The sequence below is a fragment of the Myodes glareolus genome, chromosome 15 (genome assembly GCF_982192425.1).
Source record: "Myodes glareolus chromosome 15, mMyoGla1.1, whole genome shotgun sequence".
NCBI lineage: Eukaryota > Metazoa > Chordata > Mammalia > Rodentia > Cricetidae > Myodes > Myodes glareolus.
In genome coordinates, this window is record NC_142040.1 from 36,751,736 (window position 1) to 36,779,259 (window position 27,524).

At 42.3% G+C, this 27,524-nt stretch overlaps 1 protein-coding gene and 1 long non-coding RNA gene across 9 annotated transcripts in view; one reads left to right on the top strand and one right to left on the bottom strand.

Annotated features, from left to right (window-relative positions):
- Pde4d (phosphodiesterase 4D) overlaps positions 1-27,524 on the top strand; it is a 1,387,978-nt gene that overhangs the window by 1,209,467 nt on the left and 150,987 nt on the right. For all 8 annotated transcript variants that reach the window (XM_085676945.2, XM_085676942.2, XM_048442991.3 and 5 more), the window contains one exon: positions 2,957-3,006. In XM_085676945.2, the coding sequence (XP_085533071.1) occupies positions 2,957-3,006 (50 nt within the window). The remainder of the gene's footprint in view (positions 1-2,956; positions 3,007-27,524) is intronic.
- On the bottom strand, positions 781-11,007 carry LOC146891603 (uncharacterized). The gene is made up of 5 exons (XR_014997165.2): positions 10,587-11,007; positions 6,251-6,290; positions 2,931-3,040; positions 2,453-2,493; positions 781-1,054 (listed from the first exon to the last, which is right to left on the bottom strand). It is a non-coding gene; the product is annotated as an uncharacterized LOC146891603 (long non-coding RNA).

The following is a 27,524-nucleotide window of genomic DNA, read 5'->3' on the forward strand; positions in this document are numbered from 1 at the left end:
TCCACTGCAAATTTTGTCTAAGAAATCCAGTTCTTTATCTTAAAAAGGCCAACAAGAAACAAACTTCTGCTCAGTTTCCTGCAGCTGCCGTCACCTTGTAAAGCAGCATGTAAACTCGTGACAGTTGATGTGACACGTGTGACAGCTGTGAGGGCATCACACTGACCCTCGGGTCTCTGAAGAGAAGTCCATTCTATACCGCTCAGATTTGTGGGGACAGAGTGGATTTAAATGGAAAGAAGGAAGTCAGAAAGCCAAAGCTAACCCTGGAATCTAGCTAATCTAGCTTGCCTGACTATATGACACCCATGCTGACGGATGCCCGCCAAACCAAACACGTATACAACGGACTACAAGAGACCCGGCACATTTAGAGAATGCAGATGTGTACCTCGTCCACTAGTTAAAGTTTAACCAGATTCCTGGGGCATCATAATTGAGGAATCAAACTCCCGACAACTGGTTCTGTTCAGGGACAGCGGAGGACACATTGCCTAACTTTAGAACAGCGGCTCTCAACCTCCCCAACATTGCAACCATTTAATATAGTTCCTCATGTTGTGGTGACCCCCCCCAACCACAACATTATTTTCATTGCTACTTAATAACTGCAGTTTTGCTACTGTTAGGAATTGTAATGTAAATAGTTTTGGAGGTGGGGGTGCTTATCAAAGGGGTCGCGATCCACAGGTTGAGAACAGCAGTTCTGGTGGGCTCTGGATTTCCCTGATGAGCACCCCTAGCCACTGGAACATTTTCAAGCTCACCATCACACTTAGAGGAGGGTTTGCATCTTTGTATTTTCACTAGGGAAGGGCTTGAGGGATAATGTGCCCTGGGTTTGACCCCGGGTGGGAGACCTGAGATCATCACTGACATTTGTAGACACACTGTTAGTTTCTGTCACCTTGCTCTCTTGCCATACATAGCCCAGAAGTGAAGTTTGGCTCATCCTTCACCAAATGATATACCTACCAATGTCCTCATGGATCTAATGGTCAATATTTATGGTTATGGGTTGCCAGGTTCCCACATGTAAGCCACAGAACTGGCCCTAGGAAAAGAAAAATAGTAAGGCAATAATTTTGCTTTTTATAACTATAGAAAAGCAGAACATCTTCATTTGATATTCCAATGCCAAGGGAATACTTTCTAAATTTCTACAGAACAAAGAGTGACTGAAAATTCTTATCAATATAAAATGTACTTGGATAAGCTCTCGTCTACAGCAATGCCTCCCTGAACAGTCTCTGTCACATGTACATAATAAACCTTCAGCAAGAACATAACCACACTCCATAGACCAAGGCAGCTCTAAAACCTTAAACTATTGTTTTATAAAGCATTTGTCACATTCACATTTCCACTTTGTATTTTATAATAAATAATATAGACATTAATCTTGGTACATTTTCAATCATACACAAAATTTAAGTACAAAGCATACACCAATAAACTTAAGAACAGCAGAGCAACTGGGTGCAGTTGAGTAGAGCCAGTGAAAGCCTACATAATGTGAAGACTGCGTTCCCTGGGTGTCCTGCAGCTTGGCTTGGAAACACAGCCTACCAGCAGGGTAGAGGAAAAGGACTAGCCACAATGGGCTCATGTATATGACTGCCCGGATCATTCTCATGCCCTCTCCCCCCCACCTTTCTTTCCCTTATATGCACACTTATGCACACACACGCGAGTGAGCATACACACACACACACACACACACACACACACACACACACTCCTAATAGTAAGATAACAGAGCAGAGAGGAGCATGAGTGTCGCAGTCCTTGAGTTCAAATCTCAGCTCTGATAATCTGAAACTTTCAACTTCTCAAAATACTGCTTTGTCCTTAGCAAACTGCATACAGTCAGCTCACCTGCCTTGAGGCTTGTCCTAAGGGTTAAGTGAGATAACTCATTGAAAGTACACGGTGCAGGGCTTTGTAAGAAAAAGCGTGTGTATGCACATGCATGCACACACAGGAAAAAGGCCTGAGATGTTTTGCAGACATCTTGCCATGTATCTGCTTCCTGAGATATTTTTAAATATTGCCGTCCTTTGAAGGCTGCCAGTTATATGAAATAACTTTAAAAAGTTTTATTTCCAAATTGTTTAATGGATGTCTCATAAATGATGCTTCATTTCAACATAATTTGATCAGCACGGACCAAATGGATACTATATGCATCATGTTGGCCTTCCTAGAGAACACAGGTTAATGGTATAGTAGGCATATTCCTAAAGATGTTTATAATTGTCTTTTGGGAGCTGGCAAAAAACTGACGAATAGTGAAAAATACTAAATGGAGCCTCTTGAAATACAATGGGTTTATAGGACACTAAAATTTCTAAGGCATCTGTTTAGACAAGCTATTAATGTACCTCTCTAACAAACGTGCCAGAGATGCTTCGCAATGAATAAACTGGAAAGGAAAAAAACATTTACATACCTTTTCAATCTCCAGGATTGTTTAGAGGGAGTCATTCACTCCTGGCAAATATACAAGAAATCGTGAGACTATAAGCCATAAATAAGTTTCTAATACTACACCAGGGAAAAACCATTATAAGCTGACTGCATTTCCACATTCAGGAAGTCTGTTTTGCTCTGCATACCCTAGCTTAATGGAATATGTGGATACAGTCAGCCAATAAGAATGCCCTCTCCAGACACATCCCTGCGATGTCTCTGCCTGCTTGATCTCCCCCAGGGTTCGACCACAAGATTCAAGCTGGCATTTTTTTCCTTTTTCTCCCTCTTTTCCCACCCATAGTCTCAGCCACAGGGAAAGAGCATCTAAGAACTTTCCGGGCTAAACTCAATGAAGCATTTATGATCGTGTTATAACTTTAAAATAATTCCTTAGATTAGAATGGCTCGTTCAAAGCAACTCAGGGTACTAAAGTCAAAAAGCACCACACACTTACTGTTTTGTGTTTTCCTTCTTCGTTAGACGATCACCCATGTGCAATCAACCATCCATCAACAAAGCCACCATCACAGGTAAGAGACAAGTGGGGCTTTCTTTGTTTCCTGTCTGGGAAGAAATGCTGTTTGTGGAACCTTAGCCCCATGCCTTATCCCCAACACCCATGTTATACTGCAATTCGAAACTTTTAAAGACATGAAGTTTTCCTTCTCTATGTTTCCTTATTGTCGTTGGCCTCACAATGTGGTTGCCAACCCTCCTAATGCTGTGACCCTTTAATACAGTCCCTCAAGTTGTGGTGACCCCCAACCATAAAATTATTTCTGCTGTTACTTTCTAACTGTAATTTTGCTACTGTTATTAATAGTAATATAAATTTCGGATATGCGGAATATCTGATGTGGGACCCCTGTAAAAGGGTCTTTTGACACCCCCTTTTCAAAGGTTCACAACCCACAGGTTGAGAATTGCATTTGTGCTCGTCCTTGGAAAAGATTTCCTGATGTCCCCTGTTTTTACAGGGGTGCTGTTGCGTGGGCCTGGTTTAGCGTCACTGTAGACACTTCTATCTGGAGAGGTGGTGCTACTTGTGTAATTGCCTTAGCTGCTGTGTGAGCTAATTGATGTGATCTGAATTTCTAGCAATGTAGTTTCGTTAAACGGAAAGCGTAAGCCAGGCATCGTGGCCCATGCCTGCAATCCACACAGGGTGGAGCTAAGGGAAAGGATTGTGAGTTCAAGACCAGCCTGGGCCACTACATAGCAAGTTTGAGGTTATCCCAAGCATCATAGTAAGAATTGTTTTAAAAAGAAAAAAAAAGCAGAATGAAAAAGAGAAAACATTTGGGGCTGGCAAGGGGACTCATCGGGGAAAGGTGATTGTCTCTAAGCCTGACAACCTGAGTTCAACCCCCAGTACCATATGGGAGAAATAGAGCCAACTCTCAGAAGTGGCTTTCTGACCTCCACATGTCGACATGGCACATATACAGCAACACACACACACACAGAAAAATAAATAAATGTTAAAACATGTAACAGGATACATCCCTGATTATTCAATGCTCAGTTTTATATATGAGGGAAGTCATTGCTTTTTCATCAGTTCTCATTGGAACTCAGAGAGCTGAGAACAAGCTTTAAGGTTTATATATATAAAGATATATGTGTGTGTGTGTGTGTATAGTTCTATATAAACTGAACCCAGAATGCAGGAAATGGCTGAGTTCATGAAGTGCTTTCAGCAGGAGGACTCCAACATTTGCATAGAACTCTGGGCATAGCATGGACACCTGCTATCCCAGTGCTGGGGCAGGGAGCTAGGAAGACATTTGGGCTCACTGGCCAACCAGCCTGGCAGAGTCAGGAAGCCCTGGGTCCCAGGGAGAGAGATCCTATCTAAAAATATCAGCTGGAGAGAGATAAGGAGAGAGAGCAGCATTGACTTCTGCTCTCCAGATACATCTACACACACATGCATGTTTATGCTAACACACACACACACACACACACACACACACACACACACCAGAAAAGGACTGAAAAAAGTTGGGGAAAGACAATACAAAGGAAGTACAGGACATAAAAGAAAACTACCCCAATCCTATTATTCTGTTTTAGACAGGAGACTTGACCTCAACTGAACCAAATCCAGAACGAATGATTTCATTTTGCTGAACTTGAGACCAAATTGAGCTCATTTAATTGTTTCTTGAAACCCCAATTGATTCATTAAAATAATTGCCTGGAAAAGAAAACCCATGATTTCTAAAATTATTACCAGAAGGAAATTAGCATATTCTCCAAACTAGACCAATTTTTTGGTTCAAGTATCTTCTCTAAGCCTCAATCCATAATACAAGCAGGAGGCTCTTATGTGATTTTCAGTGACTCTGCCTTGTGGAAAATCGACTCTGTCTTGACCAGTGTGCTGGCTTTTTCTATCAGCACCACATCCCAGTTGATTCTGATTTAGTTGTGAATGTTGTTTTCATTCTTGAACATTCCATTAAGTGGGGATGACATTTTAATAACTATCACGTTATCAGTTCTCTCTTCCCTGGTTCTTTCCTGATCCTGCCTCAAAGGTTTTAGTCTGTGCATGGTTCTCCCCGTTGACTTCTGATCTAATCAAGAGATGAATAGTAAAACTTCCTACCTACCAAAGTTAATTCTCTGAGTAACAGATTGCTTCTTTAGACACGTAGATTTAGTATAACTGAGCCTAAACAAAGATATCAGTATGAAATAGGTCCTTCATTTCTATGCAGCTTCCTGAGTACGGTGAGGGGTGGACAGGCATATTTTGTTTTTTGGTTGTTTTGTTTTTGTTTTTCAAAACAGGCGTTTCTCTGTGTATCTCAGATTGTCCTAGACCTTATCAGGCTGGCCTCGAACTCACAGAGATCTACCTGCCTCTGCCTTTGCTGGGACAAAAGGCATGCGCTACCATCGTCCTGCTGACAGGCATATTTTGTGAGCTTATACGTGGTGTTTCTAGTGAGCAAAACTCCGTGTGAGCAGGGTTCTCAGGCACTCGGTGCATCCCTCAGGAAAGGTGCTGTCCTCCCCCTACCCCTTGCATAACAGGCAAGATCAATAGTTGGGGTTAGGGCAGAATATTTGGTCTTCGATGCTGTTTCGTTTTGAGGGTACATGTGACTACCTCGTAAGTAGAGTAACATCTTCCCAAAAGAACAATTTAGTACCAGTGGAATGATTTGTGCCCAACAAGAAATGGTTGGTTTCTCAGGGGTCAGTGCGCCTTCCCCTGACCCTCCCATTTGGTGGTGCCCAAACCAGATTCTTAGGAGAGTGATTCCACTCAAGGTCACAGAACCGGTCATAACAAGTAAAGGATCTCATGGGATCTCTGTGCGATTTTTTACGTCACACTGACCTCAGGGGCAGGAGTTAGAAGCTCCTGGAGTTAGTTGATTACAGTGAATGGGACCTCACTTGTACCCAGTAGTTTGTGACCGGAGGCATACAAAAGCAGTTAGAATGGGAAACTAATTAGCCAGTCATTAACTCCTTGGAGAAGCTGAGCTGTTACCCAGCACGATAGGAAATCACCAGACTAAAGAATAGGGGTCCCATTTATTTCCCAAGCTTTGCAAGCCTAGGAGGGAACAGGGGATGAGAGCCATGGAGGGGTTCTAGTTTCTCCGTAATTCTAGAAAAGCAAGTACTTCAGCCTAAAAGCTGACAATAACGAGAGCAACAGTGATAATGGTGTTGAGGTTTTGGTGCTTGACCTCTGAGACTTGAGATACCCATAAAAGATGTCATGTATATGTCTCTTCGCTCAGGGCTTACCTGCCAACCGTGAATTCCTAGTAATCCTTCCACTGAAGTCCTGAGAGAGATAGAAAAGTATTTTTTAAAATAAATACATACATACATACATACATACATACATACATAAATGTGAGTGAGAATGCTTTCAGATGAGTCTTCTTAGAAATTTTGTTTAAAGTCTGGAGGAAGACTGAAGCCTGAGCGCTCTTAGGTTTATAACAGCTAAGAATACTGCTAGGTGCAGAGCCTACACCCTTGTGCCCCTAGAATTGTGCAGTGTGGGTCTTTCAACTCTCAGAGCACAGTTACGTCTCGTTATAAGAGTTGTGTGGCTCTAAGCAGATTTTGTCTTTTGTGTCTGGTTCAATACCCTCACCCGTATAGTGGTGGCCTTTACCACCCTATAAGTATGAGTCAAATTTGTTAACATCTGAGCACTTGGTGTTCCTTGTTCACGTTTTGTTTCTAGGGTCCACCCTAAAGACAGAAACTGAATATGTCTAGTTAGGATGCTTTACCAAGTACCACATATGAGAATATTCATGTGTAAATCATATAATTTATTGATAGGGAAGTTTAGCCAATCACATTCTGTCCATGGGGCATGTTGCCCTAAGGCAAAAATTTACCTATAAACCTGGCGGGTGCGCTTCCCCTCGCTCTCTCGCTTGGCTCCAGCGTTCTGGACGGACCACTGGGATTCTGGTGTAAGTTTTCCTTCTGTTTTATTAAAGCTGTATCTTTTGAAAGCTAGTCTGGTGGATCATTAATTACCGATCGACCTCGCCCCTTCAATTTATCTTTCACCATCTTGGAGCCTAAAGTCGGAGATCAGGATGTCAATAAGATTGAGTTCTGCTGATGACCATCTTCCTGGCTGCAGAAGGCTGTCTCCTTAATATTGCTCACAAGGTAGAAAGGACCAAGTGGCTAGGGCCCTTAATAAAGGCTCTTTTCCCATTCACGAGGCTCTATCCTTGGGATCTGATTCTCTCCCAAAGGCCTTGCCTTCAGCTGCTATCACACTGGGGATGGGGATTTAAACCTAAACTTTAGGGCCACCCTTACCTACTCAGTCCCCAGTGAGGAGCAGCGCAAAGAATACAAAAATGAAAGAATAAAGGGGAAAGAGGGAGGAAGACAAGCCTACCGAGTGCGCAAAGCAAAACGGGTAAATATTTCCTGAAGCGGCCCAAATGGTGCAGGGCATGGCTTGCACCTGCCAAGATGAGGCCTTTTTGTTGTCCCTGCTCTGTGCCCTTTGTCCTTGTTGCCGCCACAGATCCTGAACTGATCCTGGACTGCAGTGGCTAGTGAAGTGGGCTTTTCTGCAAAGTCTGAGAACTTACTTTGGATGTATAGCTCCTCAACGGAAACTCTTCCACCAACTGACTGGTGTTCAAAAGCAAAAGGCTTCAGAAACTCAGGTGGCCAGGCCGGCCATGCTATGCTTTCTAAGGATTTCTCTGATGGCATTTTTAATGCCCCAGTGCCCTTCTCTTCGTTACTCATTAAAGCCTAAGAAAAATGTAATTTATAGCATCATAGTCAAACCTTTGTAGTCACCTGCCAGGCATCATCTCCATTTAGGAGGAGCAGATGCACCGTATATAATATGATAGGCTTTATAGGGAATGCCTCCAGAAGGACGTTTACCAAAGAGACTTTTGCCAGCAGGCTGTGGCTGCCCTTCAGTGTGGCACACCACAAAGGGTGCAATGCTTGCAGCCTGAGTATGAGCCCCGACTGTCTTTAACTTAGTTTTCTATTTAGAGGACGGAGATATGAGTACCTAGCATTCGGAACTGTTGCAAGAATGCAAACTGCTAAGTTATATAAAGGGTGAAGTTGGGTCACCAAGTTGTAAGTATTGGTTTGGACTGTCCTGTCCCATGCTTCCCCTGTGTTACTCAGAGCTGTTTTTCGCCTGGGAAAGTGGAGGCTGCAGAGGACTGCAATGGCCTTCTGTCTTTTCTCACTCCGATGTCTCAGTGATGAATATATTTTTATGCCGTAAAGGCCACATGGTTCAGTACTTTATCACTGACCAGCAAGGGCCCTGAGCCAGTGACTTAAGCCAGACGCTAAGAGGATGTTGGGTCAGTAGAGGGCAGCAGAGAGGCAGAAATGCCCAAGCCCTGTGTGTGGGTACCAAGCATGGGCTGTTTTTTGGAGTAGAGCCATTATGATGAGGGCACAATCGGTGCTTTTGAGCCTTTGTTACATTTTTAAACAATGTTTAAAATTGTTCAGAACATTGTTTAAAAATGTACTCTGCAGCCACCTCACAAAACCTTGTCATTATCAATATCCCCTTCATAGGGTTTCTTAATCTTGCTATTTTCGTTCTCTTTACTTATTTGTCTTCAATTGAGTGTTTTCATGCAGGAATGAAATTCAAAGAAAATCTACTGATATATTTTTTTAATTGAAAAGATAAGAAAAACTGAAGCCACTAAGAGAAAAACGCTACTCTGTACCTGAGTTGAGAATAAAGTTGTGTTCTTTCTCGGAGTTCAAGGTCCTGAACCCTCACCTGTACCCGTAAAATAACACATTAGATTAAGTAGCCTTAGATTTAAAGAAATGTGTGCTTTAAAGTAACCACATGAAATGGGAAAGAATGTTGATTTCTGGGTAACAGGGACAGCTTTCGATTATTTGCACACGGACTAAAGAAATATCTTGGCCCAGTTTCTCACGGGAAATGTCTGCATAGTTAGGGCTATTTGAATTATATCTAGTATCCATCATAGAGGTGGGAAGACAGCCAGCCTAACACAAAGGGCTTTTGATTTCGTCCCTCAAGTCTTCTATCAAAGCAACACAACCAGTAAGGCTGCCTCCTCTATGTCTGTAGAGATGACAGAAAAGTGACAAGCGTAAAGTAACGGTCACACAGTTCTGGTTCAGAAAGAGATACTGACTCCACTTCGAGTTATTTTAACCTGCACAGTTTCAGTTCCATTAAGAAAAGAATGTTTGCTCTAAATGCATTTTTGTCAACCAGGAAGCAGAGGTTTAAAAAGCAAAGTATCCAAATAGGAGCGAATCAAAACATCATGAGAAGAAACTTAATCTTCTGTAGCCATTATTCTGAAGCCCAAAACAAAAGTGGCTGTCCACCCAATAAGGTGGAAACTCAAGTAACCAAGGAATTTAACAGTACAGTGGTCTCTGTCAGGATGGGGACTGCTTGTTTAAAAGCAAAGGAAGCAATAATTTTTGGTGCTAATGATACTAGTAATTGTTTAATCTTTTTCAGTTTGTTGTCCCATGCATGTGCGTGATAAAATGAGTATTATATTATCAATATATATTACATGATATTTTATATCTATATAATAAAAAGGGAAATAGATGTACATTTTTCGGAGATTGTTATGAGGGACTTTCTTTAAGAGAGGAGAGAGGTCTATATGGGAGAAATGCATCGGTCCTGAGGAGACAATGAGACGCAATGTGTGTTACTTCTGTGTGTGAGGACCCCAGAAGAGCCAGTCATTGTCAGAGAAATCCCACCCCTCCTCACCAGCTGTGTTGAGTCACCTTATCACTTTCCTTTAGGAAGAAAAAGTCTGGTGGCAAAGCACCAATTGCTACGAAGGAACGCTAGGGGCTGTTTCCGGGTGTGTGTGTGATGCTGCTGATGTCTTAGGCGCCGTGAAAAATTAATGAAGATTTCATGTGTGCATGATTGCATTGGGATTGATTGCAGGCCTTTGCATTTGTATTTGATGCACATAATGATACCTAGGTGTTCTAATTATTATTTTTTTTTTAAGTTGAAACACTTAGCTTTTGTGAACACTTCCCTCCTCACCAATGAAAACACTTCTCTGGGGAAAAAGTACAGATTGTTTGACTGCATGTAGGTATGACTGTTTTCTTAGCTGACCTTATCAGAGCAGTAAAGGGCTATTTGCTTCTTTTACATCTCACTTGGTTTGCACCTTGTGCTGCCTTCTCATGCTTTTATTTGGACCGTAGGTTTATACCTATTCATATATTTTTTTAAAAATGCCACATCAGACAGTAGCATTTGCTTTTTCCCAGGAATTGGTCAAATTTGTACTTTGACTTACAAACAGCAAAGACAAATGGCCAGTCGTAACCAGCTCAAAGGTGTGAAACCTGCACAGGATCTGGATCCTTCGTTATGACTTTAGTTGAAAGAACAGGGTGATGTTTAAGATTCATCTAGTTGATAAAACCTAGGCTCAAGTACAGTCATTGAGGTCTAAGATCTGAAACCAGCTCTCCCCTTCCTAGCTACATAATTCCCATCAATTTACTTAAATTCCGTAAGCCTTTGTCATTTCTCCAGTTAATTCTAAGTGCTTGATGAACATACTGCTTCACATCCAGGGTGTATTCTTAGAATGGTATTGTTCATCTGGTCAGCAGGCATTTTCCTTTTCTCTTCCATGATGAATCACAGGAAACAACGAGGGAAACCTGACTGCCAGTTTCAAGGAATTTGTAGTCTACGAAGGAAAACAGAATGAGTGGGGCCGTGAGATGCGAATAGTTGTACCTGGGTAACTCTGGGCTAGGGTGGAGTGTCTCCTGGGCTAAGCATTTAATTCACATGCCTGAGCCACTGGGCCTGATCATTAATTAGCATTGCCCAAGAGAAAAGACCATGGTGAGTTGGGAGTGGTCATGCATTTTAAAGGGGACAGAGAGAATTGGAAGGAAGTTTTAGCCAGAATCAGCTACATAGTAAGTTATAGGCCAGTGAGACTGTCTTAGAAAAAGGAAAAAGAAAAGGAAAGAAGGAAAAATAATAGTAAAAAAAAAAAGCAATGATAACAACAAAACAGAAAAGAATACAGTGTTTTCCTTGGAGTTAGGCAAAGATTACCTGAAACCGGAAACCAATAAGAATGAGAGAAGGAAGCATGACCAGGGCCTAGGGACCCAAAAAGGATTGCTCAAGTTAAAAGTGTATGGTTGCAGGTAAATGTGAGGCTCCAGAGGTAGATTAGCACGACTTTATTGGAGCTCTGTATAAACAGCATGGATTTCCTGTCCTGGAGATGGAAGCCCTCTGCTGGCTATTAAGCCCATAGCAAGACCATGTTATTTTTCTGTTGATGAGAAACGCTACCATGTAGGCAGAAAACTTACATGTTAGCAATGCCTACTCTTCTTCATATCAGAGTGCTTTAAAAGAGTCGGGGGGGGGGCCTGCAACAAGGAATCCCAATGGGATATTTGCAAACAAACAGCAGAACTGATTCCTAGGCATTTCTGAATCAGTCCTTGAGATAGGACTCACCGTCGTATTACCAACAAAGGATCGCAGATGGAACATTGGGTGCTCCAAACACAGACTAGGAGGGTATTGAATAAAGAAGTTAAGAGAATTGCCCAGGTATGGTGTTATCACTGGGTTGCTGATAAATAGTTGGCAATTCTTGTCTTTATGGAAAATATATAGAATAGCACCCCCTCCCATACACACACACACACACACACACACACACACACACACACAACGGTACAATCTAGAATGCATGAGATAATGTGTGAAGTGCTTGGGGATCAGAGAAAAGAAATACAAGGTAACATTGTTATCTAACACCTTCGTCATCCCCTTCCTCCTCCTCAGGGTCATCATCTCTGATATCTCTTGAAATATATACAAGATTTTAATTAGCCCAGCTTGCTCCAGTCTGAGGAAAGAATAAGGCGTCATAGGCATGTTTGTGAATGAGGTGGGAGTGAGTTTTGGAAATATTATTGTTTAGTCACTTTATTCTTTTTGTCTCTGCAAACCCAGTACCAAGACTCCTTTTCAAAAATCCAAAGGGAGAAAAAAAAATAACAGAAGCTGCCTTCTTTGGCCACTCCTTGCACACACTACGATGTGCTTCCCACCCCCTGGAGAATGAAGAACTGTTCTAGGCACACTGGAAAAGGCAAAGACTGTGGGGGACAAAAGATTTGAAATTCCTCTGGAGCTGATTTCCCAGACCGTACTGCTTAAAGGTTACCCTGAGTTGTTAGCCCTCAATAGACTAGCTCATCCACAGCGTCTTCACTTCTACTCCCCCAAGAATTGCTTTAAAAACGACTCCGATATATAATTAATACCAATATTAAGAAATGCTAACATTAGCCAGTTAAATATTGTGTTTGTGAGACTGAATCCCAGCCCTTGGAAGGCAGAAGCAGGTAGGTCCTCTGAGTTCAAAGTTAGCCTGGTCTACATACTGACTTACAAGACAGCCAGAGTTACAGAGTCAAGACCCGGTCTCAAGCAAAACAACACTGTAATGATCCAAGAAGGTTGACTCTGTTGCTATTGCATCTTTATCAATAAGAACACGGGCTACAAAGTAAAGGAGGCATGAGCATTTCCAAGCAGTCCTGGAGCAGTGTTTGGGTTTCCTTGCTTCCAGCTTCTGGAAACACCTTTTTAAACCTTCGAAAGAACAGCACCATCTCCACTCATCGGGGTTGGGATCTGTATCTTTTCTCTCCTCAAAAGCCCATGTGGAGCCCTTCACATCCGTTGCTCTCCCGGGTACCACATTTCTAGACATTTCTCCAGCTCTCTATCCCTCAAGGTCCCTTCCTTCAGACATTTCTGATGCCCAGGCATCCAATGCTCTTTTCAGACTGTCTTTTCTTTTTTCTGTAGTTTGTGTTTCAGCAGGGGCAGCTCAAGGCAAGCATTCCCGTCGGACTGTCTCATACGTGGGTGGGAAAGCGTGGTGGCTAAAGGCATCTTTCCCTGGGCAAATCTCTGTAATTTGCATATTATCACGCAGAAAGTTTCATCTCTGAGCATCTTCCTGGGATTACTGTTTTCTTCATTTAGTCCCTGGTCTGTGAAGGATTGCTTAAGCTCTGAGTACTTACCCAGGCATAAAAAAAAACCTCTCCTGGGCCTTAGAAACACTGCCCTAGAATTTTTGGGAACCTAAAAAGCCAAAATGTGAATACTGAGTGACAGAGAACATTAATTTTTTTAAAAAAGATGGCTTAGAAATGAATGAATAATGAGTCAGGAAGGAGGAAGAGAAAGAAAAACAAAATGGAATAGGATGAAGTCTTTTCCTAGAGAGATAAGAAGCTATCTACAGTGTTCATTTGAGAGAGTGGAAATAAGGTGGAGAAATGGCACACAGATTTGGGGCCTTAGAAGGAACTATGAGAGCAGTAAAGAAGAAATATTTTCAAAGCAACTAGGGAAGAAAGTAGAAGAGAATGAAAGTGGAGCTCACCATAGTGTGAAGTCACTGGCTGCTTTGTAAAAGAAGACTGTGTGCTGGCTTCCGGCCAAACAGACCCAAATAATCACACAGAAACTCTATTAAACACAATATTGCTTGGCCAATGACAAGCTAGCTGACAATCAGACAAATTTCTAGCTGGCTCTTACATCTTAAATTAACCAATTTTTATTCATCTATGTATCTCCATAAGGCTGTGGCTTACCAGTAAGGTTCTGGCATCTGTCTCCTTCAGCAGCTACACGGCATCTGCCTGACTCTGCCTTCTTTTTCCCCTGCATTCAATTTTGTTTTTCTTCCTTGCTCTATGCTGCCCTGCCATAGGCCAAAGCAGCTTCTTTATTAACCAATGGTAGTAAAGCATATTCACAGCACTTAGAGGAGAATTCCCACATCACGTCTTTCCTTGTTCCTCCCTTTCTTTTCTCTTGTAGTGTTGAGAATTGAACACAGAGCCCTGCACCTGTTCATCACATGCTCTGGCACAGATCTCCATCCCTAGCCCTCCCTAAACTTATTGATGCCTCATTCGTACTTTAGTTGAATGCCGTGTGTTGATGTCTGCACCCTTTTGAGTGTAGGAACCAAAGCAAAGAATGAAGTGCATCTTTATGATCTTTGTTCAATAGCAACCTAAGTGGGTGGTGGTTTAATAAGTTGTTCTTATTCCAATTCTCAATAAGGGATATAAGAAAATAGAGGGGGAATTACAGTTATTCACAACCCCCTCCATTTTCCAAGTAAATCATTTAAGTGAATCCGGGAATATGAATGAGTTATATTCTAACGTTCATCTGAAGGTCTGTTCTTTGAGCTTCTAGGCAAGAATATGCACACACTGGCACTCATCTAAGAGCTTTTGGAGGCAGTCTTATATACATTCAGACAGCTATAAGTTTCCCAAAAAGAAAGAATCCAACGGACAATTTGAGATTATCCAGTGTATTAAATTTCCATTGCTGAAACAAAATACATGAGATAATCTCTTAACAGCAAAACATGTTGGCTATTTTTGTTTGTTTTTATTCAGAGATTTCATTCCATGGTACTTAACTCTGTATCTTTGATCCTATAGCATCACAGTATATAATTATTGGAGCACGTGGAAGAGAAGGGCTCCTCAACCCATCATAACCAACTATGGGAAACAGAAAGGACAGGATCTCATATCCCTCTCAATGGGATAGCCCCAGTGATATAACTTCCTTCCACTGAGCCCCATCTATAATGGATTCTAGATATGAACCTGAGATTTAACATATAGTCTTCTGAGGCTATTTGATATTCAAGATACAACATCTAGAAAAAAAGCATTTTGGTACATTGGTGGAATAGGAGGGACTGCATTCCCTTTGACCAATGGGAGCAAACTGTAGAATGCTAACTAACTTAGCCACTTAAAAAGTCAGCTCTAGTGAAACACGGTGCCCACCAACAGGCTGGAAGAACTTGAGTATCCTCCCGGCTGCTTCCTACAGAGCCCCTGGTACTGACTTCTCCCTGTATGCTTTCACTTAGCCGCCACATTTCTCACCCCAACAAAACCACGCAGCTTCTAGCAAGTCCCACCCTGTGGCAGGCAGTCCATCCTCTCAACCTCAGTCCCAGTCCAGACTTCCCATTCCCTAAGCGCAGTCACTGCTCTCACCTGGAACCAGTCATGCTTTTCTCATCACACTTAACAGTAACCAGACTGTCCCCAGAAATGACTACCTCTGGCCTACTCACTGGTATTGCCACACCGTGGTACCCAAGGCGTAGAAAGCACAATTAACATAGACTGAAAGTATAGTTGGTATTGGGATTCATTTCTAAAGATGTATATATCTTCTTAAGGGGTGCTAAGGTGAGTGGTTCAGCTTCAGGGAATCCTGGCTGTGCCCCTGCTAACCATTTAACCTTGGGGAATTTTGCCCTGACCGTTGCTTCTCATCTATAATTTGAAGAGCAGAGCAAATGGGTTCTGGAATGTCAAGCAAGGGTTGAAGGAGATGAGGAAGCACCAAGCTTCATATCTGGGGCATAGAAGGACCAAAGAAGAGCAACACTAAAGAGTATGTTGCCCTTGAATGTGCTAGGATACTTCCTCCAATGACGTCCAAAAGCAGATGGACTATCTTTAGAGTTGGAAGGCCAGCCTAGGAAAAGGTGAGGCGAAGACAGCAGTAGTCTTTCTTGTAGATCATTTCCCTTTACTGACTTGTCCCTTATTGTCTGGGTTCCTAGGAGAATAGCTGTGCTTACAGAAAAAGAAAAAAAAATATGCCTGCCTCTTTGTTTGGCCAGTTCTTTCTACATGTTTAAATTCCTAATTGTGCACACACGCTTAGTCACTACATTTTCATGTGCAAGCAATTAGGACTCCTCAACAGCCCTACCCCATAGAAGGCTTCCTCCATCTGCCACAAATCTGGTCCCTCAGAAACACGCTTGACTTGGAAACAGTGTGAAAGTGCTGGGCATTTTGTTTGAATTGCATTTATATAACTCCTAAAATGGTGTCAGTGGACAGTCGCAGTAAGCTCAGCAGCTGGTCAAAGAAAGGCATCAAAGAAACCAGTGAAATGGGCAAAAAATAAAGAAAGAAGAAAGAAAGAAGAAAGAGAGAAAGAAAGAAAGAAAGAAAGAAAGAAAGAAAGAAAGAAAGAAAGAGAGAGAGTTTTTGCAACTAATATAAAAGGAACAAGCAACACAAAACCAACGTCTGATAAACATGGCTCAGACACATTTCACTCACAACTATTTTATAACATGGACGTGCACTCCACTTAATGCACTGAATATAAGTTTTGTGTATAAATATATATTAGTAATATTAGCTATGTATATTCCTAGCTCACAGGAATGTACAGGAGAGAACAGAGCAATAGAAGCCAAAGGAGGAAAACAGAAAATTACTAAAAGTATACTTTAAAAAAAAAAAGAAATAGAATATAGAGCAAGAAGTTTAAATGCTAAGAATCCCAGAAGAATTCAATAGATTTGAATGATGATGTACACTGTTCATTATTCAAAACCAACTCAAGAGAGGGAGGGCATAGTTCCATAAGTAAAATAGTTTCCACACAAGCAAGGAGACCTGGGGTTTGGATCCCCAGAAGTAGCCATGTAAAAGCTGGGCATTGTGGTCCATGGCTGTACTCTCAGCACTGAGAAGGTAGAGACCGGAGAACTCCCTAGAGTTTGTTGCCCAGCCAGTGTACCCACATTGACAAGCTCCAGGTTTAGTGAGCGACACTGTCTCAAAATCCAAGGTGGAGCCAGGCATGGTACACATGCCAGTAATCTCAGCATTTGGGAGACAGGGGTTGAGGCCAGACTGATCTACAAAGCAAATTCCAGGAGATCCAGATGTACACAGAGAAACCCTGTCCTAAAAGACAAACAAACAAACAAACAAACAGAAAACCAAAATGGAGAATGATGAAGAAGACACTATGTCTTCCCTCTGGAGGCACAGGTCCACATAGCCATGCACACCAGCATGTAAATAAATGCACACAGCCACATGAGTATATACATGAATATGTACCACACCACACACACGTCAAGCCGTTGTTTATCATCACCACAGCCTGAATCCATGTATATTCTTTTTCCTGATTTCCTTCACATTAGATCAAGTAATGGAAGCTAATGCCTAGTTAAATTAAGAGCAAAACTCTACTAAGTTCTGGACACAAATGTATGTGGAAATGACAACTCTAGAACTCAGAAAAACTAAAGAGGAAACTGGGTGACTTTTCTTGGAGCTTTGGAAATGAAATATTGCAGCTGAGACATGTCCTGTCTGCACAAACTATGTAGTGCCCTGGGCTCCCCTCCCCACTTGTGTGGGAGCTTGAAACACACCATTCCAGATCCCATAGCAGACCTCCATCTGTGTATCTTGGGTTACTTTGCCTATCAGCTTCTTAAGGATTTAATAAGGGGAACTGTTTTGGAATCATTGGATGAAAGGGTCTGTAAAAGTTCAAAGTATTGTTGTTATTTTGGGCAGTCACACCTGCAGGTTTCAAATCCTTTGTGCAAAGCAAAGCCCTGTGGTCTTCTCACATCCAGCCTTCAAAGAAGAGCAGACTTGGGCATGTGACAGATTCTCTTGGGAAAGTTAGCGGAGCCGCCACCACCCACCAGCTCTGTTTGTACATAAACATCAAATGGCACCTGAGACCAGTAACACCCTCTGCATGGGAGATCTGAAGCCAAACCCTGCCGATCTAGCAGAGGAGGTGGGGTGAAGGGCTTGGATATGGTTAAATGAGAGGAAGGGGGAATGGAAACGAAGAAGACTGTGGTTTGTGCAACAGAGAATATTCTCATTGAAAGGGAACTGTTTTTAAGATGAGAAGAACACAGGTACACTATGTCTGGCATCAAAAAAATTACTTCCCTTCCAAGTGTAATTAGCTGGCAAATAAAGGTTGTGTTAGGCACTAAAATGACTGGTCCCCAAACTTGTCTGTTGATCAGTAACCGCCATGGGATTTAGAAAGCAAATCCAGAGAGTGAAGGAAGACATACCAGAGGGCCAGGCTAGTTTCAAGGTGACAGCAACATCCCAATACAAAGGGATTTTCTATTTTATTATCTTACCAATATAATAAAGGTTCTGAACTAGTGAACCAAGGCAGATGTGTAGCGACTCTTTATTGGAGGATTCTACTGAGTGGATGGAGAATACTTCTGAGAACGTGTTAGACCTTGTAATCCTTGCTAATACACATGGGGTGAAAATGGGTAAAGTTCTGGATTCCAATAGCAAGTATAATACTGGTTTACCTCAGTGCCCAGATGGCCTGTGCTCCAATAAAGAGAAAGTGTTCCACACGTCAAGTGTAGATGAACAAGAATCACGGAAAAATTGAAACAGGATCTCTCTCCCTGAAGCCCACACTATCCTGGTACTCACTATGTGGCCTAGGCTTGCCTAGAACCCGTGGTGATCTTCCTGCTTCGGTCTCACAAATGCTCAGTTTACAAGTATAGCCACAATCCCTGACTGAGACTCAACGCACATGTAATTCTTTATACCAGAAATCATTCAGAGGTATTCTGCACGTCCTAAACCTCTTGAAAGAGTGCAGGAACTGTAAGGTGACATCCTGATGACCTTAGTCATCCTGAGCCTCTGCTTTCCTTCCACTTGTCATTCACAGGGGGGCCTAAAAGTAATTGGTCCGTGCAGAACTTCTTTGCCTCTACCATTAAAAAAGATTGATGGATAGGGAAATGGTTAAGCCATAGAGGATTTTGCTTATTATGCACACACTTTGGGATAGATTCCTAGAATCTCTCTCTCTCTCTCTCTCTCTCTCTCTCTCTCTCTCTCTCTCACACACACACACACACACACACACACACACACACACACACACACATACAAACACACCCTAAACCGAGCCTGGTACATCCATTGCTGCCGTGTTGTTTCTGTCAATTTATGGGACCAAAACAAAATACCACAGATTGGGTAATTCTTAAAGAATGGAAAATTATTTTCACATAATTCTCAACGATGGAAAGTCTGAGAGCAACGCACTAGCTTTGGATAAAGGCTTTTTATTGCATCCTAACATGGTAGGAGGTGGAAAGGCCACTGAGAAAAACTCTCCCCACTTAACTCCTTTAATCAGATCACTTTATCCCATTCCCAAGGGATGGACCATCACGTTGTCATTACCATTTCAAAATCCTTCCTCTCAATACCCATTGACATCCCTACATTCAGGACAGGACACATTCAAACTGTAGCACTGCTCAGTGGTCAATTTTTGACACCACCAAGCTTTGCCTTATTGACATCTCTCCTACCTGTGCTTTATTTATTATTATTATTATTATTATTATTATTATTATTATTATTATTATACCACCAAGATAACCAAACTATTGAATTGATCATAAAAATAGAACAAATTAAGTCAAAATAAGAGTAGGTGGTTTGAGACTAATTCATCCCTCAAAATAAACCTTAGCATACTGAAGATATAGTGAATACATTTTATAAATGCATTTTCTTGACTGCTCTGGAGTCTCTTCACTTTTTGGTTTTCACTATTATAAATATTATAAATTCAAGATTATTAAATCTGAATAAGGTGCTAGTTTATCTAGAGTTAGTCAACTTATTAAAGATTTCTCACCAATCAATCAATAAGAGCATGTTTACTTTTGCTTTTTGAGTTTCTGAGGAAAAAAATGAGTAAAATATAGGTGTCCCCCTTAAAACCATGACATGTTATAATTGCACATATTAAAAAAAAACACCAGAGAATCTGTGGTAGTCACAAGACTGGCCCACATAGATTGTCAGAATATTTTTGAGGCAGCAGAGACAATTTCAGGCTAAGGAAGTTGTGATAGTTTTCAGTCAACATGATACGTGTGCTGGGCTTGAACATTCCTCAAATTGGTGATCAGGTTGTCTGAAAAGAGTGTGAAGGAGCCATCACCAGGCAGCGGAAGGCTTTCTGATTGCTTTCTCTAGCCTAGCATGCTGTCCCTTTTCAGACAGGACTACTGGCTGTTAGGAAAGAGAGGTGGTCACATATGACTAGCAATTGCTCATTTAGCACCTGTCATTGTGGCTATGATTGTCACAGCCCAACCAACGGCATCAGGGCTTTGAGACCAGAACTAAAATCCCAACTCTGTTACTATCTCCCTTTCTAACTTCTGTTCAGTGATTTAACCCCATTTTTCTTCCTCTATAAAATGGGAGTGTCCGAAGAAATAACGTCTGAGAATATGACTCGCTCTTTCATGATATGTCATTATTTTCAAAAATGCATGCTTCTGATTTACTGCTTTTATTCTCTAGCTATATCCAGCTAAGACACAAATAAGGGGCGGGCGTGTCAGGTCAAATGTGAATTCCGCTCTTCCCACTGTGGCTCTGAGAGGGCATCCTTGACACCATTTGTTAGTTTCCGCTTCCACCAAAGAGTTAAAAGAAAATCCTGGCTCTTGTGGTTAGGCACCCTCTCCAGCTGGCAGAAGTCTGTATGCGGACTTGATGGTTGCCCCGAGCAACAAAATATTAGGGACAGAAACATGTTCAGGGACTCAACTGTATAAGTGACTCAGAGCTAAGCAGCTCGACTGGAGGCCACACTTAGCTAGAGCAGGTATCTGTCTATGCCTGTCTGCACTGCTGCTTCCCTTTAGCGTGGTCCAGGGCCATCCTTGCTAAAACACAGATGCCACGCCAGAGCCCTACGGAGAAAAGTTCAATTATTAGAAGACATTATTCTTCCGTCAGCATGTCTCACTCTTGAAGGATCATTAGGCAAGAAAAACATAAACAAGATGAGAAGACTGATTGGAACTTTGAAGAACGTCTACCAAGAACATTATGAAAACTCAATAAAAATTCAGCCTAAGAGCTGCCGTTCAACACCAATTATCTCTTTGGAGTTAGCAGAAGCAGCCCACAAAAATCAATACCCGTTTCTTTCTCTCTGTTGGAGCCAGACGCTTCTAACTATGGTCTGAATTAAAATGTGTAGTTTTTTTTTTCTAAAGTTTTTCTTTTTCCCAACTTCTTAAATCCTGAGGTCATCCCCTCTCGGTTCCATCAGTCTGGCTCCACGACACCAATTACTACAGCTTGTTAAGAAAGTTACTAGCATCCGGGGTTGTGTCTTTTGCTCTTTTTTGGTGTTGCCTAGAGCAAGAATTGTAGCGAGCAGTATTAGCCAAGTCTTGTTACTTGAAGTCCTTCTCTTTAGCTATTTAACTAGGTTCCATGTTAATTATGAGTTTAGTTGGTGGTGTTTTTATCCCCCACTGCAACGTTCTTCTCACTTGCAGGAGAACAGTACCATTATGACGGCAGCAGCAATTATATTATATACTCCTTTTTCATGAACACTTACTGTGTGTCATTATGAGGAGTAACTGGTCTTGTTGGCAAGCCGAAGTTGTGATTTGAAATGAATATTCTGTTTGCGTGATTGGAAACCAAGTCCTAAACTCAAGTGGTTCACCCCGGTGACTCTTAACTGGGCCACCACAGCAGCTGTTTGGAAACGTGTTTGAGATCACTTGCTTGCAAATGTCTTTTTTTCCGAATGATCTGGGGTGGAATTGAACCCATAGATGTGACTCGATGTGTGAGACACGTGTGACCCTGACAGATGATCTGGCCGACCTTGAAAACTACAGCTGTTTAGTCCCTGTTGAAAACAAAGTTACTCAAGTGATTTACTAAGCTTAGGGTTAAACCCCTCAATGCTGAACCATAGAGCTTCAGAACCCTCCGGGGGAAACTGTATCATGGGATGTACAGCAGGAATGTCGCATTCTGTGGGTGAATGCCGTCATTAGTGTTACAAATGCTGTCATTAGTTTTAATACGTCTTTTGCAAAAGCTGAAATAAGACTGTGATGTGTCAGGGTTTTTTTTTTTAATAAGGGACATGTTGTTTTGTTTTCCTTTGTTATTAAAAAAATTAATGAAGAAATCCAAGCTTGACTTTTGTTTCTTTTGCACTCAAATCAAAAGCAGCCTGTGCTCTCCTACAAAGAACAAAGCTTGGATGTATACTATCAAATATATTCCCTGCGTAGGCAAAAATGTCATAGAAGGCTAAAGTTATCTTCCAAGAAGTTTCTAAAAGTGTCCTGTTCTTTTGGTATACTCCTTTAGCTACAATTCTTTGAGCTAGAATAAAAGGCTTCTGAAATTTTTAATATTTATATCAAAACACCAACTTGTTAGACTGTGGGTATGATTCAATGAAAGAATGCGTGGGTGAGGTTTGGGGTTTGATTCCTCACACCACCATAGGGGTGGGCATAGGGAGAGAGAGAAGCAAAACAAAATCACAGTAAGTTGTATATCTTAAATAAACACAATAAAGTAAGTTAAGAAATTTTAATTCTGGTATGAAGACTTATCCTGTAATCCCAGAGAAGCCAAGGCAGAATTGGCATGAATTCAAAACTGATCTGGGCTAGAGAGTGAGTTCTAAGTCATCATGAGCTACAGATTGAGACCATGTCCTAAAGAATGAAAAAAAGGTTATTTTCTTAATGCTGTTTTAATCAAGATAGTTCGTTTCTCTATCAAGTGAAAAGGGTCCAGATTGGTAAGTCTAAGACAGGCTGCTAAGGACCCAGATTCTGAAGGGTATTTCCTGGTACCTAGATTATGGCTCCTGTTCTTGTTTTCCAAGATGACTGCCTGAGCCAGTACCTTCACATCTTAGTGCTCAGTAACAAGGTGGAGGAAGTGAGGCAAAAAAATCAACACCCCTTCCTTCTAGAAGACGCTACGCACACGTCCCCCATATATTACAGTCTACCTGACTGCATCAAGTAGCAAATAAAGACATCCTGGTAGTAAATGAGTTTTGCCCTAGCAATTTCCTAATTCAAGGATTTCGGTTTCCTTTCAGTGAAGGAGCCTTTCGTGGACCTCTCCTTACCTTCTAGTCTCTCTTGAGTTCCTTGTCATCATCTTGCTCTTATCTGTCTTGGAAAAGCCCAGGCCTCCTTGGCGCCCACAGTCCATCCTGTCCATCATGGCCTCCTGGGGCCAAGGAAAACAAAAGGCCTTCCATAGTATGAAATGACTGGGCCAGACACTTGGGCTTCACTCTGCCCCTTCATTCCTCCTTCCTGTTTGTTCTAAACATTCCTCCTTGGAGGCTTCTCAGCCCAGTGTCTGCTCATCTCCTTTACCAATGGCTTCAGCTGTGGCTATGGGAAGCCATGAATACCCTCATCACATTTGCTGACATCCATGGCGATCTCATACTCCTTCAGGGCCCTTCTCCTTGCTTCCCTTCGTCATCCCCCATCTGTGTCCTTTCTTGTCTCTCCCCCCATTTCCCCAGGCCCTTGCTCCATCCACTTTCCTTGCATCTCCAATCTTCCTTCTTACTCTGCCTTTTTTTTTTCTCTTCCTGTGCCTTAGCCTTAAACACATTACAAAGTGAAACAGGAGCGAAGCGCACTCACAGGCTCCTCGCTAACCCTTCCTCTAGCTCTTCATCCTTCCCTTCCCAGACCAGTGGTTGCACCATTTCTTGCTCGTCCATTCACTGGGGGTCTTTCTCACCTACACCTCCTCTCCAATCACCCAGGCTGCGGTTACAGTAAGCCTCTGTCTACCTTCTCCCAGACACAACTTCCAGGCCTTCCTTGCAAGCTCTCGCTCCATTCATTTCTCAATAAATACTTCTTCAATAGACTTTTAGGGGAGCTATTCTATCCCAAGTCCCACAATCTTCAAAGTTCTCTGAACACACCTCTCTATCTTCATGGTCTGCCTTCCTTGCCTTTTTCAAAAAGACAATCTCTAGGTATTTTTGATGCTTCCACCCTCATTGATGATATCTCTCAGAAAAAATACGAAACTGAATAGAAAGAAGTGGGCCAATCTAAGACATCAAAGATAAACAATCTGTAAAATCCTCACTGCATGTGCGTTGAAGCACACATATACATTTGCCATGAGATATGTTTATTTCTTATGACAGATCCCACAATTAGAGAAAGACATCCTTCAAAGTCTGGTTTCTGTTTCTCTGTTCTTCGTGTTGTTTTCTGTGCTACAACCAAATCCTTCTCACTGAAACTTAACTCTGACTGGGCGGTGGTGCAACCTTTAATCCAAGCACTCGGGAGGCAGAGGCAGGCAGATCTCTGTGAGTTCGAGGCCAGCCTGGTCTATGGAGCTAGTTCCAGGACAGTAGGGCTGTTTTACAGCCTAGTTCATGTCTTGAAAATAAAAATCATAGATCAACTTGAAGAGTGTGTATGTGCCACCCTCTAATCTGCCAAGAGTGGCGCTCTGTCAGACACAGAGAAAAATCTAATCTTCTTGGTGTAGTACACTTACGGCCCCTCTCCAATCATATATTTCCTCTCTGGTCCCGTCTTGTTTAGTCAGTACTGGACTTCTCTGTCCTCTCATCATGTCTCCCAGTCCTCTTTTCACACCTTCCTTCATGTCCCCTGATCCAGTTAACTGCATTGTACATTGGGGTGACGGGGTACCTAAAATGGAAGCTGTGCCCCCACCAGCCAAGCTAAGCCTGCCTGTTCTCTAGACTTGTGTGCTTGATAGCCCTGGACCTAAGTCCAGCATCACACGGCTGAGAATACCCCACAGAGTGTTTGGGGGCTGTATTCCCCCACGGCCCAGAGTTGTGTCGTCATCGTTATAAGGTGCTGCATCAACGTCATGCCTGACCTCAAAGTGTTCAGTGGACTGGAAGTGAAGGCAGGCTGCTGGCTCTTACGTCACTCTTTACAGGACTCCTTGGAATGACTCAGTAGCGTGTAAAAACAAAAACAGCTAGAAACGGGCACGGCAAACATCCTCCCCCTAGAGCACCAGGAAATTGGGATGAAGATGCACCTCTTTGCCCCTTTGAGAGAGAAAAACGAGCCGAGAGAAACAGATGATGGATGGTCCTCTTTGCATGGTCAGGCCGCGGGATGAGAATGAGGAAAATATGAGAAGCAATGCCCTTGCTGTATGTGTTTCACTGGCAAATGTTTTAAATAACTCACACGGCCCTGCAAAAGGACAGTAGCCTTACAGTGGTCAGTAAGAGCTGGCCTCCCCCCCGGCAACAATTCCTGGCCAGTGGGTGAGAATACTATTTATTCAGTGTTGTGGAAACACTGGGGAAGCATGCCTGTGATCTGACAGGTGAGCAGCTCCGTGTCAGGTGCACACAGTGTTACCATGATGAGTGTCAAGTCAACTGGACTAGTTGGTTTGTTTTTTGTTTTTTTTTTTTTTTGTATCGTCCATTTTCCAGTTCTGATTTGGACTGTGGCTGCCTCTCTCTCAGTCCTCTTCCCCATGAAGGAATGAATCCCAGAGGCTTTCTCACACCTTCTTAGTCCTTCCCGCTCCTCTTTTCTTCGTCCTTTGTTCAAGAGGGGAAGATGGTCCCAATAATGCCTTCCTTTCATGTGGTGGGCCGGTTCTGTTGCGTTGTTTCATGGTCTTGGACCAAGAGTCGCCTCGGTAGTCAACACCGAACCCCGGACTGTGAGGACTAATGAGAAAAGCAGAATTCTTTCAAGTAAGAGGAAGTGGTTTGTGTTGTGGCGAGAAACTTGGAAAGAAACCCCACCAAGAACACTAAGGGCTCTATTTTCCTCACTGCCTACAGCTGGGTTAACACATTTCAAAATCTCCAGTCAATTGAGGTAATTCCGTCAAATAGCTAGTCAATGCAGTAAAAAAGGACGGGAAATAAACAAATGGTTTCAGGAATGACTGGTTTAACTTTCTGTAGCCTTGATCTCACTCATTTCTAGGGAATAAGTTCAACTCTGAGGAAGTGTAAACATGTTTTGAGCAAACTACTACTAAGTTAATAAAATGGATTTTAAGATGTATATTCAAGATATGTGTGTGTGTGTGTGTGTGTGTGTGTGTGTGTGTGTGTGTATGTATGGATGGATGTATACGGTTGTTCACAAGTGTCATTAGGAGAGGTCAAAATCATGCCATAGGCATGGGCCTGGGTTACAGTAAGGGAAAAAGAAAAGGCTAAAATTAATAGAAATACAAATGATTAAATGAGCTCAATTTGGTTTCTGCAGGTTCTGTATGCATGTGATATTCTCTCTCTCTCTCTCTCTCTCTCTCTCTCCTTTTCATTTTTTCACGCTCTCCCCTTTCCCATAGTTCTGTCCCTTGATGCTCTGTCCTTACCTGCTCACCCTAGAATGACAATTCTCTAAAGTAGCATGCTAAAACCTGACCCACGTGATTCTCACTCTCACAGCACGCTTAGGAGGTAGGCAGAATTATTAAGTCCACTTTATAAAAGAAAAGAACTGAGGGCCATTCCCACAGTGGTTTTTCTGTAAACTTGTGTGTATTAGTCGGGGTTGTGAAGAGGAATAGAACTGGCCGATTGGATGTGTATATTAAAGGGGGTTTTGTTTGACTGGCTTATAGGCTCTAGTCCAGGTACTCCGACAATAGCTCTCTGGTCCCATTGTAACAGGTTGGATATCAAACCTCCTCCAGAGAATCTATGTTGCAGACAACTGTTCCCTCAGGCTGATGATCCTAGGAAATAGTGAACTTTTAGGAGTTAGGGAGGGACTGGGGGAAGGTCTTCAAGGAATTGGGGGCATGTCCTGGAAGGTATCACAGGGCCCTAGTCTCTGTGTTTTCTTTCCTCATGGTTCATGGTCTTGAAGTGAATGGTTTTGCATACATTCCTACCATAGTTTTCTGCCTGCTCCAAGCCCAGAATGTCTTGGTCAATGGATCATTGAGTAATAAACATCACCCCCCTCATCACCTCTTCATTTCTCATGACAGCTTCTCCCAGTGATGTGTTAATGTTCATCCATATTTCCTTAGCATCTCTTTATCTCAGTTAGAAATGGTGTCCAGCCTTAATTACCAGAGAAGCTAAGCATAAAGGAGAATAGCCTGGGTCATTCTGCTGCCAAACAGAAAACACTACAATTACAAAAAAAAAAAATGAATTTCATTTCTGACAAATAGCTCAGCAATCAGGTTATTGTTGAGTTTCGGATGGTCTCCAGTGAAAGATCACTCTCTCTCTCTCTCTCTCTCTCTCTCTCTCTCTCTCTCTCTCTCTCTCTTTCTCTCACCCCCTTACACTAACAGTTAAGCACACTCTAGGTCACTGATAAAAGCCAAATTCAGATTTTTTAGAGCTAAACCTATGCAATCCTGATGTGTGTGATTCACTGTAGTAATGGGATAGCATGCCCTATGATGTAGTATATGTATGTAACCATACTTCGTTCGATTGACCATATTTTGAACAGGCCTGTATAGGACAACATAGTGCCATTTTCTTGAATCAAATCTGTTCCAGGACTCTTCCTGGAAATACCCGAAGGGCTCCAGAAACATATTCCAGAATCTCAAGCTATCGACAATAAATTAGCATCTTTTCCTCATGTGAAAAATCACAGCACTCCCTCATCAGCACATGGCAGCACCCTAACTTGAGCAGGCTGGTTACCAGAAACAAGTAAAGCACAATATGGCCACGCTCAGATGGATGCAGGTGGGCCAA